Source organism: Lontra canadensis, unplaced genomic scaffold, assembly GCF_010015895.1.
Source record: "Lontra canadensis isolate GAN:19392208 unplaced genomic scaffold, GSC_riverotter_1.0 scaffold42, whole genome shotgun sequence".
In the NCBI taxonomy this organism is placed as follows: Eukaryota; Metazoa; Chordata; class Mammalia; order Carnivora; family Mustelidae; genus Lontra; species Lontra canadensis.
Window position 1 is genome coordinate 5,214,318 of NW_022631036.1, and position 13,133 is coordinate 5,227,450.

At 32.9% G+C, this 13,133-nt stretch overlaps 1 protein-coding gene across 3 annotated transcripts in view; it reads left to right on the plus strand.

Moving 5' to 3' along the window:
* Nucleotides 1–13,133, plus strand: part of MDGA2 (MAM domain containing glycosylphosphatidylinositol anchor 2) — an 845,317-nt gene that overhangs the window by 515,065 nt on the left and 317,119 nt on the right. For all 3 annotated transcript variants that reach the window (XR_004384228.1, XR_004384229.1, XM_032871192.1), the window contains exon 4: nucleotides 2,161–2,357. Coding sequence is in view for 1 of the 3 variants with exons in the window: in XM_032871192.1 (XP_032727083.1) it covers nucleotides 2,161–2,357 (197 nt within the window). In the remaining 2 variants the exon portion in view is untranslated. The remainder of the gene's footprint in view (nucleotides 1–2,160; nucleotides 2,358–13,133) is intronic.

Below are 13,133 nucleotides of genomic sequence, written 5' to 3' on the forward strand. Positions count from 1 at the left end.
AGTAAGCGAATGTTTGGTAGATTTTAAAGACCTCTAAATGTTTCATGATAATGATACTGGTATCTCTAAGTACACTGACTATTAAAACCAGATAGTATATATCCCTGCATAGCTAATAGAATGAATTGAAACTGAAGTTTCCTTAAACTTTACCAAAAAAGGAGCAGTTCTGCAAATTTATACTACTGTAATTAGAGGCCTTTGAGGTAGCCGTGAAAAGATTCTGATGTTAGGGGAAAAAAACTCAGAATGTTGCAAAACTAGAAATTTAAGTAAGGCTGTCAGGCAATTCATATTTGGAAAAAACTTTTTTAAAACCAGGGACATTTGGGATTCTGTTCTTTGATTCCTTAGGGCAGCTATTACTTCACAACTTTTGCTGGCTTTTATTATTTTAATGCCTCACAAAGTATCTTTTCTAAAGAACAGTGCCTTTTAAATATTCAGGGTAGCATATGCTCACACACCCCACTAGTCTTACGTTTGTATAGTATTGTAGCTTCTCTTCAGTGTTCACATGAAAGTATTGGTTATATAGAAAAAACTGCTAGCCTGAACAGATGACAAAATGACATTTTTATCTATTTAAAATGAGAGTTGAATGCCTTATGAATTGGTGAGATGAAGGTAAGAAAACAATGTGGAATTAATGGAAGTCTAAATGAAACCCCAATAATGACAATAGTAATAATAATAGCTAACTTTTATTGAACATTTACTATGTGCCTAAGGCTTTAAGGACTAGCTCATTTAATTCTCTAACAGCCTTAATAGTAGGGTACCTTAATATTCCTAATTTATCGATAATGAAATTAAAGACCATGAAAGTTATGTAATCTTTCAGTTACAAAGCCAAAGGGGGCAAAGTGGGGTGACATTAATATTTAAATACAACAAATGTTTACATCACACTTAGTAACTATATACTAAGTTTATATTAGCACATGGAACCAAGAGCTTGTTGTTGTTTTAGTTTTTCCCAGTTTTTTTGCTGACTGTAATTGTATTATATTAGTTTCAGGTGTACAACATGATGATTTGATATTTGTGCATATTGCAAAGTGATCAGCACAATAAATTCAGTTAACATCTATCATCATGCATAGGTACTGATTTTTTGTGTGTGTTTGTTTTTTCCTATGATGACAGCTTTTAAGATTTACTCTCTTAGCAACTTTCAAATATACAATACAGTTGTTGTTTTAAGGCAAGTTCACTTCTTAATTTCTTTTTCTCTTAATGAAAGAACCTAGAATATGGTAAATCAGGGATTGGCAATCTATGCCAGACTATGACCCAGGAGGCAAATCTGGCTGTAGCATCTGCATTTGTAAATAGTCTTACTGGGACTCAGCAACATTCATCATCCATTCATTTACTTACTGCCTTTGACTGCTTTTACATGATAATGGTAGGCTTAGGTAGTTGAGAGGAAGACTCTATGAACCCAAGTTCATACAAAGCCCCAAGATATTTATGTATTATTTCCCCTGCCCCAGAAAATGTTTACTAAACACTATGGTATATACCCCTTCTTGAGAATGCATTTAAGATGGCAAAAATTTAGTCCTCATATCCAGCAGTAGAAATATTAATGCCTTTTAACACTACCTTCTATTACCATATTTCAAAATAGCAAATATATTCTGGGAAATAAAATCTGAGATGAAGGGAAAACTTAACCCAGTATAAGATCATATTTTCTTACTATAAAGATAATAATGTGTAAACATAATTCTTTGATTGCTTTAAATATTCCGATTATAAATGTTTGAAGAAGTATGTTAACGGAGTCATTTGAGCTGCTTGGTATTTATTTCTCTGTCACTATGTTTCATTGTTTTGGTTAATCCGTGAATTGGAGGGTCTTGGATTCTGATCTCTCTCGTGGAGCTCTTTGGAAATATACAGTCATTTGTACTATCTCAATAAGCAGAGATCTTAGGAAACAGCTATTATTCATCTTTATTGTCTATGATTGGAACTTTCTCTAAACAATGTCAGGAAACCAAATTTAAAAAAATGAGTCTAGTGAAGTGCAATAAAATCAAATATGAAAATGTACCTTTGGTTAGGTTTTATATGTGTAATACCTGTAAAAGCCATGTAACGCATAACAGTGTCATTTGGTTGTTTTTAATTTTTTTTTTTTTTTTTTAGATTTGGATGACCCAGTAGTAACTGTTCATCAAAGTATAGGTGAAGCTAAAGAACAATTTTACTATGAGAGAACAGTGTTCCTCCGGTGTGTGGCCAATTCCAATCCACCAGTTCGGTACAGCTGGAGACGTGGTCAGGAGGTATTACTACAAGGATCTGATAAAGGAGTTGAGATTTATGAGCCCTTCTTTACCCAGGTAGGAATTAAGATATTTACACCCCATTCTGCTAGAATATGTTCCTAATTCAGGTAGCATGCAATATTATGTCTATTTGAAAAGTCTCTCCAGCTCTGACCTTTTAAAAAGCAGTATGTTCTTGACTGGAAGATAACTCAAATAGTAAAAGACAATTTGTTAATTTTTATGTGCTCATTAAATTTAAAATGTTAACATTTGAAAAAAAATAAGTTAATGTATCCTAACTTGTATTTCTTTATAGGTTTACCTAGGTTTCACTATAAAGTGCATAATTTAACTTTCGCTGACTGCTTTATTTTTTGTGGTACATAATTCTTGAAGGGAGAGATTTTGAGTTTCCTATTTGCAATAGCAAATACATTTTAAAGGAATGAAGAAATCTACTTGAAATCCATTTAGCTTTGGTTTTAGGAAAAAGTCTCTGATTTCTTTTGTTCATTTTGGGTTTTCACTTAGGTTAATAATAGAGCCTTAATTATGTAAAAACTAAAATATCTAATGCATCATTAACTTATTTAATAAAAAATTGAATTAATATTACATGGAGTGAATGTGATATGGAATATTCTTCTATAATATATATCAAGAGTGGAGAATTAGTAATTCTTAAGAAAGACACTTTATCGGAATATTTGAGTGCCATTACTATAAAGCTTTTTTGGTGACTAGAAAGGAATGCAAACCTTATTAACTAAGAAAATTATTTTAATTTAAAAAAAGTCTATGGAAAATTTTCAAAATAATTGTGACCATGAATAACAAAAAATATATAGATAATAAACTAAATGGGGATTTGACCCCATTATCTGTAGCTTTGAAATATGTGACTATAATAGGACAATTTACAACTAAATTTTATATATTATGAATATTCTGCAAAATATTAAAGATAAATATATGTTTTACTTCTCAACTCTGTAATAACAGAAGGTCATTGTGAATTTTTAAATTTCTCTGCATCTCCTTTTGCACCATTAAATATATTTCCTTATGTAGTAAACCATTTACTTGTAATGTCTGAGTCCTCACCCCTTTCAATTAATATAATTGCCAATGTTTAGATACTAACTGTGGAAGAATGCATGATATAAAAAAAAGAACATCTGAGCACATCATATATACTTACACTGCTATTTGAAGGTGTAGAAGAGCTGGGACTTATCAAGATGTAAATCTTTAAAAATCATTCTTGGATACTGAGACTACCATGACAGCCTGTTTTGATCTGACCCTCTCCTGACTCAGGTCAATATAGCATCAACTGCTTTCTGTCAACAGAGAGGATCATAGTTTCATACATTCTGCAACACTATAATTCATTCTTCAGTTTTTACTAATATTATTTATTTCCTTATTTAGAAAATGAACAGAATATTTTTTAGTATTTAGTTGCGCGAGTGCCTCTAAGGTTTAGAAATAAGATAAATGATCACCTACCCCTTTTTTATATTGTTGATGTTTTTAAAGAATATGTATGTTGTTTCCTCTAAGTTTTTATTTAATTCCAGTTAGTTAACATACAGTGTAATATTAGTTTTAGGTGTACAATGTAGTAATTGAACACTTCCATATATCATTTGGTGCTCATCACAAGTGCCCTCCTTAATGACCATCACCTTTTTAAGCCATCCCCCCACTTACCTCCCTCTGGTAACCATCTGTTCTCTAGGATGAAGAGTCTCTTTCTTGATTTCTCTCTCTTATTTTGTTCCCTATTATTTGGGTTTTTTCCCTTAAATTCTACATATGAGAGAAATCATACAGTATTTGTCTTTTTCTGACTGACATTTCACTTAGCATACTCTGTAGTTCTCTTCATGTCTTGGCAAATGGCAAGATTTCATCCTTTTTTATAGCCGAGTAATATTCCATTGTGTATATATACCACATCTTATTCATCCATTCATCAGTTGATGGACACTTGGACTGCTTCTATATCTTGGCTATCATAAATAATGCTGTAATAAACACAGGGGTGCATGTATCCCTTTGTAGTAGTGTTCTTATATTTGAGTAAATTGCCAGTAGAGCAATTGCCAGGTCATAAAGTAGTTCTGTTTTTAACTTTCTGAGAAACCTCTATAATACTATTTTCCACCTTGACTGCATCCATTTGCATTTCCACCAACAGTGCATGAGTGTTCCTTTTTCTCCTCATACTTTCCAACACCTGTTGTTTCTTGTTTTTCTCTTTTTCTTTCTTTCTTTCTTTTTTTTTTTTTTTAATTTAGCCATTCTGATGGATGTGAGATGATAACACATTGTGGTTTTGATTTGCATTTCCCTGATGGTAGATGATGATGAGCATCTCTTCATGTGTCTGTTGGCGATCTGTGTGTCTTCTTTGGAGAAATGTCTGTTTGTTTTCTGCCCATTTTTAAATTGGATTATTTGTTTTTTGGATGTTGAGTTTTATAAGTTCTTTATATGTTTTGGATACTAACCCTTTATCAGATATGTCATTTGCAAATATCTTCTCCTATTTCATGGGTTGCCTAGAATGTGTATATTGTTAAAATTTAGAAAACATGTTTTCCTCTAGAATCTTGTGAAACATTATAACTTTTACAGATACTAAGTTAACACTGTATAGCCATTTCTTACCTACAGGTGGGTCTGATCCCTTGGACATGTATACATGGGCTCTGTCTAAATTTGGGAGAACAATTATACTGTAAAAATAATTAGGCATTTATTTATTAAACAAGCACAATGAAACATCCCTTCATTCTTTTGAATCTGTTTCTAGTTTCTATGATAGCTTCTTATCATAGAAACCATCTTATGAGAACTCTCAAACTAATAGCTGTATCACATTCTGCCTTATAAAAATAACTTTTATTTTTTCTTCCTCTTCTTTCTTCATTCTTGTATGAGAAAACAACTTTTTAATTTGAACATTTTAGTACTGATACTTCCTTGTATATGAATATCAGCCTTTACTGTTCTATATAAGACAAGCTTTCTCTGTGGTGGCTGTGCTCATAACTCTGCTGCTTAGACCATCTGAATCTGTTATCTTAAAAAGTATTTAAGGAACAAACAGACTTTCTTGCAAAATTCTGTGTTCTGGATTCACCTGCTGTAGTTGATAATTACCAAATAACATGTAGTTTAGCTCTTTTTAAAAGATGTCCTTCCTGCTTTTGGTTCCTGTGTTGCTTATCTCTCCCTCTGAAATAGCCACTTTGTATGTGTATCTGTCCTAAAAATTCATGTTGCAGCAAGGAATGCTTCCATAATTCTACGTTATGAATGTACTTAATTTGTTTATATCAAATGTGTTTTGTAGACCAAACTAATAGAAACTCAAATAGCAGCACATGGACAATTTAGTTCTTACAGCCATAGAGAATGTTGGCTTTCTCATAAATAAAATATTATCAGTGGTTTTACATCATACCACAGGTGATATACTGCATATAGACCTGATATACACAAGTCCAACTGTATCACAAAACTTTCATTATCTCTCCATGGACTATTATAATAGTGGAATAACAGGCTGCCATGCAGTATTACCCCAAACATCTGTCTGATCATTTAAAAATGAAAATCTGGGGCACCTGGGTGGCCCAGTAGGTTAAGCTTCTGACTCTTGGTTTCAGCTCAGGTCATGATCTCAGGGTCATGAGGTTGAGCCCTGCACTGGGCTCCCCACTGAGCATGGAGCCTGCTTGGGAATCTCTGTCTCCCTCTCCGCTCTCTCTCTGCCCTCTCCCACACACTCTCATGCAAGTATACATGCATGCTATCTTTCTCTCTCAAAAAATAAACAAAAAACCAAATAAATAAAAATGTAAATCTAATAAAATATTTTTTCTGCTTTAATCCCTCCAGTGGCTTTCAAATATTTAGGATAAATCCACATAATGTATTGCTACCTAGATCATGTTTGACTTTGCATTGCCTTGCTCTCTCTTACTTAATCTATACTTCACTCATACGATTTCTAGAAGCCAACCATGTCTATGCCTGGGGTCTCCATGTTATTAATTCTTCTTCATGTTTGCTTAGATAATATGCCAGGGGCCTTCTTCTTCTTCTTTTTTTTTTTTTTTTAAGATTTTATTTATTTATATGATAGAGAGAGAGCACATGCGCAAGCAGTGGGAGTGGCAGGGAGAGGGAGAAGCAGACTCCCTGCTGAGCAGAGGGCCCAATACTTCCCTCAATCCCCGGGAGCCTGGGATCATGACCAGAGCTGAAAGCGGCCGCTTTTAACTGACTGAGACACCGGAGCACCTGACAGGAGCCTTCTTAACACTGAAGACATCACCTTAGAAAGGCTTCCCTTACAGATATCTCTGAAGTAATATCCCTTGCTTTCCACAGTGTAACTGTGGAAGTTGTATTTTATTTTTCCCATAGCGCTGAATCCATCAAATTATCTCATTTGTGTGCTTGGACATAAACTCACTAATTATAGAGACTTTATCCTTTCAACAGCTCAAACAGTGCCGAACACATGGAAGATTCTCAGTAAATATATGTTAAATGTTGAGCCAGCACTTCCATGGAGATGTCTGGATTTCGAGCTATGGTACAGATAAAACTGAGTTCAAATTACTAGTAACTCATGAGTCACTCTTTGTAATTCCATCCCTCTTGACCCACTGAAGAAGGCTCAGTGAAGTGTGAATGAGAATGATGTTATAATTGGTTCCATCTTAATGTATTTAGTTTTTAAACTGCTAGTGATTTTCTAGTTAGTTTTTAATTGATTCCTAGTCTAATTTTACTATGTCAGAAAGCACACTCTGAACAGTTGTAATCTTTAGAAATTCGTCGAGATTTGCATTATGCTAAGGCTATGATCTGCTTTCATAAATGGTCTATGTGCAGCCTCAAGAATGTACACTTCACATTTGTTTTGTGTCAGATAGGTCACATTTGTTATTGTGTTGTTCAGATTTCCTTTGTATTTTCTTATTTTTGTGTCTGCTGTTTTAAAAAACTATTTACTGAAGTTAATGTCTATTAATATGGCTGTATATTTGTCTCATCTTTATTTTTATCAATTCTTGCTTTATATATTTTGAAGGCATATTATTAGTACATATGGATATAGAATTATTATAATTTCCTGATAGATTGACTAAGTATGTTATCTTTCTAAGCATATTATCTTCCTGATAATATGCTTCCTGATAGATTATCTAAGATATTTTATCTTCCTGGTAGATTATCATTAAGAGTGTCCGTTTGTACCTCTAAAAAATGCTTCTTGCCGTAAAGACTATTTGCCAGTCACTAACTTAAGTATACAGGATTTTAAGTTTTTATTTGAATTCCAGTTAGTTTCAGGTGTTCACTATAGTGATCCAGCACTTCCACACAATGCTCTGTGCTCATCACAAGTGACATCCTTGATCCCCATCACCTGTTTCACCCATCCCTCCAACCCACCACCCCTCTGGTAACCATGAGGTTGTTCTCTATAGTTGAGTCTGTTTGTTGATTTGCCTCACTTTTGGTTAGTCTTTGGCTTATTTGGGGGGTGGGGGAAAATGGTAAATATTCACCTTTTACTTTCAAAATTTAGGTGTCTTTATGATATGTCACTTGTAATCAGTATTTAGGTTTTGTTGTTGTTTTAATCTGGTGGGACAGGTCTTAGTTTTTAGCATATGTGATCTTTTTGTTTTGTTTTCTTCCACATGACCCACTTATTTTATTTTACTTGTCTATTCTTGCCTTCTTTTGGATTTAGCAAATATTTTTAATTATTCCATTTACTCCTCTAAGTAAGAGTCTTAAGTTATCGTAGTATATTTTATTAGTTACCTTAAAAATTACACCTTGCCTCCTTGATTATTACTTTATCACTTCCTCAGTAATGATAGAACTTAACATACTTTAACAATATGCACCCCTTTTGTGTTTTATGTTATTTTTGTCTAGTGTTTTGATTCTATTTTAAAATCAACAAGATAATATCATTTTATGCTCTGAAAAAATATTCATTTATATTTAGCAACTTTTTTTTTCCATTTTGAGTTAATTTTTGTTTATGGTGTGAGGGAATGGTTGAGGTTCATTTTTTACAGATAGATATACATGTGTTCTCCCACCATTTATTAAAAAGATCATTCACCACTAAATTTCTTTGGCACTTAAATTGAAAATCAATTGGTCCTGTACATTAGGGTCTATTTCTGAACTATTTATTCTGCTTGATTGATTTATATGTCTGTCTTTATGCCAGTATGCCACACTGTCTTAATTACTGAGGCTTTATAATAAGTCTTGAAATCAGAAAAAGTAAATCTTCCAAGTATATCCATCCTTTTCAAAACTTATTTTAACGTTTTGGCCTTGTATTTGAACCTAAATTTTAGGATCATTTTGCCAATTTCTACTAAAATTCTGTTAAGATTTTGAATAAAGTCATGTTGAATCTATAGATCAGTTTGAGAAGATTGATATTGAACCAAGGATGACTGATACTGGCAGTGTATTATAATCAAGCAAAGAAAAACTCGATCTCCCTCATTTTGATTTTAGTGCTTTATCATGTATAATACTGCTTTATGAACAATCTGAGGGCATATGTAAAATTTTCTTGCCAATTTTACTTAGAGTCATCAACTTTTAAGATATAAGTTTTGAGTCTCTGTCTATATGTATATTTATCATAAGTGCATAGGAACCTGGTTGTTTACTTAAGAAATTCTGGAGAGTTTCTTATAAAGAAATTGTGTCTCGCGGGTAAGGCAGACAGGTGTAGACAGCTACCTGGAAATCCCGAAGTTTCGTTTTTAATGGGCACAATCAGTTTACTTCTGTGCAGGAAACACAAATACAGATTTTCACAGAGACTAATATGGTAACATACATATGTAAATCTGTCTGGCAGTATGAAAATAAGAACTGGTGAGGTTTGCTGTGCGTGTCCCACATCTTAGAAAACAGTACAATGCCTGTTGTCAGAATTCTGTATTTGGCCCTCTGGGCTGCCATTTGGAAGCTCTACTCAAGTCCATAGTTTCTTTAGGAGGGATGCAGTGGTACTTATGATAATATTACTAGTCTTTTTTTTTTTTAAGATTTTATTTATTTATTTGACAGAGAGAGAGTGTAATAGAGATTATGAGAGGGGAGAAGGTCAGAGGGAGAAGCAGACTCCCCATGGACCTGGGAGCCCGATGTGAGACTCGATCCTGGGATTCCAGGATCATGACCTGAGCCGAAGCCTCGACCAACTGAGCCACACAGGCACCCCAATAATATTACCAGTCTTACATGACTTCAAATACAGAGAATTATGGAATAGGCAGGTTTTCTCTAAAAGTTCTATTGAATGACAAAATTGGAATTAGTAGATCAAAAATTCTGGGGCTGGAATTTTTATAATACAGATGAACATGATACAGGGCACACTTTTTTGCTCATGAATCTCCTTGATGGCAAACAACATCCTCATTTGTAGCCTCTAACCACCTTGGAAATTTGGAAGGACTGCGAATTATGGTTGACCAGCAGTAGAGAGCAGCAAAATGAACTTAGATTTTGGTCTTTATTTTTACAGTGATAAAATGTAAATTTTATGTAGGTTCTAATTTAAAATGTTATCATATCTATTCTTTTTCTGTACATTGGAATACAAACCCACACATTTCTAAGTAACTATCCAGAATTGTGTTATTGAATTAAAGGCATTATTTGTTTAGTCTACATATCAAATTTGCTCTAGATTTGAAATTAATTCTGTGTTGTATCCTTGAAATATTTCCTAAGATATATTTGCCTCCCTATAATGGCTTCGGCATTTATAATGAGATAGGAATGGTATTTATTGCTTTTTGTGCTAGCGTTATGTGTGTATTTATGAATATATAAAATTCTTAGGTGTTATTGATTTCTTGGATAGTTCTTTCCTATCAACTACTGTGTAAACTTCATGACTGAAAAACTTTCCATATTAACATCATTTGTTTTGGAGCACTTTAGTAATATTTTAAATTATTTCCAACAGATCCTATGACCTTGTGGCTTCCTAATGTAAATAAGATACAGTTAAAATAACTGAGATCTACTATGTGTAAGATATGGGAACTCTCTGCCAGAGATATAGAAGTTACTAGGTACGGCTCCTCCTCTGCTAACTTTGTTGATATGTATGGGGAAAACTTAAGGTAAATAATGATTATGATACAAAGTAGAAGTCACTGTCAAAATAGAGGCACACAATAATGCCACAGAGAGAGCATTCAAGGTAGAAAATAATAGTATCTGTAATAATACAGAAGGAAGACAATACTTCCAGGATTGGCTGGTGTTTCTCTGGTTGGCTGGAACAATAATGGATGTAGGCGGGGAAGGATAGACTATAAACTGGGACAGTATACTGGGACTATATTGTAGAATAATCCACATTACAGATCATAGTGTGCTTATTTTTTAACATTAGAAAATAAATTCTTAAGGATGTTATGTTTTGTTCTTCAATACTGATGTCTTGTTTTATATTAAGGATAATTTCCCCATTCATATTAATTATATCAATTTGAATCAAATATTTATTTCACCATCCTGTTGAGTGAGAAAATCTTATTTATACTTTTTTTATATAACTCATGTTTCTGAGGTAAAATTGGCCTGAGTTCCTAAGTCTGATAGAATTTATAAGAACATAATGTAATAAATTTAAAAGGAATAATTATGCATTTATACTTCTACTTCATACTGAAGATGTAAGCTGATATATCTAATGTCAATTTATAAATTAATAATAAATTAGTCATTAGAAATACAAAAATGATTGTGAATTAAAAGGTTTTAATTTTTTTACTGATATTGGAAAATAAATACTTATAAAAGTTCTAATTTGTTTTATGAGAATTTTAGAAATAGTGCTATAGGAGTATTTTACTACAAAATGTCAACAGTGGTAAAGCCCACTGACTAATGTCTTCCTTTTTAAATTTTATTTACAAAAAGCAGTTTTAAAAGCTTAAAACTATAGGTGTTGCAAGTAATTTGGTCAACATTAAAGAAAATGTACTTAAATTTTACAAACTGCATACATTTTTGCTATTTTTCTAGAACTTTCATAAAGATGTTCATGACATCATCTTATGTATTATAATTATATCATCTAATTACAAGACCGAACATATTTACATCAATTACATAATTAGTTATAATTAGGCTAATTAGACTAATTATACAATTAGACAATAATCAACTGAAAATTTCTTTTTACAAATTATAGAAATTCACATGGAAAAAGCCTTCTATCATCAAAGAATATTAAATGTATATGAGCGAAAGAATAAAATAAATTTTATGGGATAAAACCAGTTATAAGTAGTAAAGTCTAATCATTATAAATATATATTCAAATGTATACATACATGCCATTTGATAGCATATATATGTATGCATACATATATTGATATCTTCTGTTTTATTATGCATTATGCTATATATATTTTTTTAATATAATGGACTTTGGGAACTGTTTATTGAGGAGAACAAGGTAATCCTGAATGCCTTCATCATTTCCAGAATGTAGTAAATTAATTAAGTAGGTAAGGTTGAAATTTTCCCATAACTCTCCATGTTATTTTCTGTATTCCTTCAATAGGCTTTGTCTGTATTAGTCCCTCTCACTCTTTGGCATGCTGCCTAATCTTACATATTCACTTAGATGGCTATCTGGTAGGTTCACATATCTTGGTACCTTGTTTTCTGAATACTAGATATAAATTTCTTAGTTCACCCAGAATAATTCTCTAATTCCATGATAGCTGAATAGCTCAGCTATCATGGATCCAGAGTTCACAGTAAAAGTTATTCTTTTTTTTTGTCTTTTCTTCTCATGTGCCTGTTTTCCTGCTCCATTCTGCATAAGAATTAACTAGAATATGCCATGTGCAAACCATTATATTTATTGGGCCACACTTCTTGTGGGAATTACCTAGAAGGGTGACATGAATCCTCTTTTTAAGGCTTAACAATATGTATTCTTACTTTTGAGTAATATAAACACCAGGCACATTCCCAATCACAAAAACATAGGTACACAAAACATTTCAGGAATACATCTACTATTGTAGATGACCTCTGTATTTTAGTGGCCAGAGCATCATCGCTGTTGGTTCAGATATATCTGATTGTTTTGTATATTTCCTTCCCTTGTGACTTATTTCCCATTTACATTTTCTAATTCATAACTGACTATAATTCTGTGGATGACCCCTAACTCAGCTTTATAAATCTACCTTTCAGCCTCACCTAATGTTAAGAATTTTTTATTCCTATTACTACTTGAGTCAAAATGGTTAAGCAATGTTGACCGAAAGCTTATGTGCAAGGCAATGATTGGGCTCTATTTTTTTCTAGTCAGCAATCTTGACTGAATTGACAGCATGCACTCCACAAATGACAGGGGTGGAACGTCAAGTGAAGTTATCTCATATAATGGAAAAGCCAGATCGATACAAATACCTAATTCAAAAAAAAAGCAAAATAAAAGTGAAAAAATATACAAAGCAAATGACAGAAAACATATACAGAAAGTCCCCAGTTTATGATGGTTCAATTTACGCTTTTTTGACTTTACAACAGTGTGAAAGTGATACACATTCAAGAGAAACCATACTACAGATTTTGAATTTTGGTCTTTTCAGGGCTGGTGATATACAGTTAGATACTGTCCTTGTGATGCTGGGCAGCATCAGTGAGCCAGAGTGCCCAGTCAGCCGCGTGGTCACAACAAGAGTGATACCCAACTGATCACCATTCTGTTTTTACTACAGTAGCATA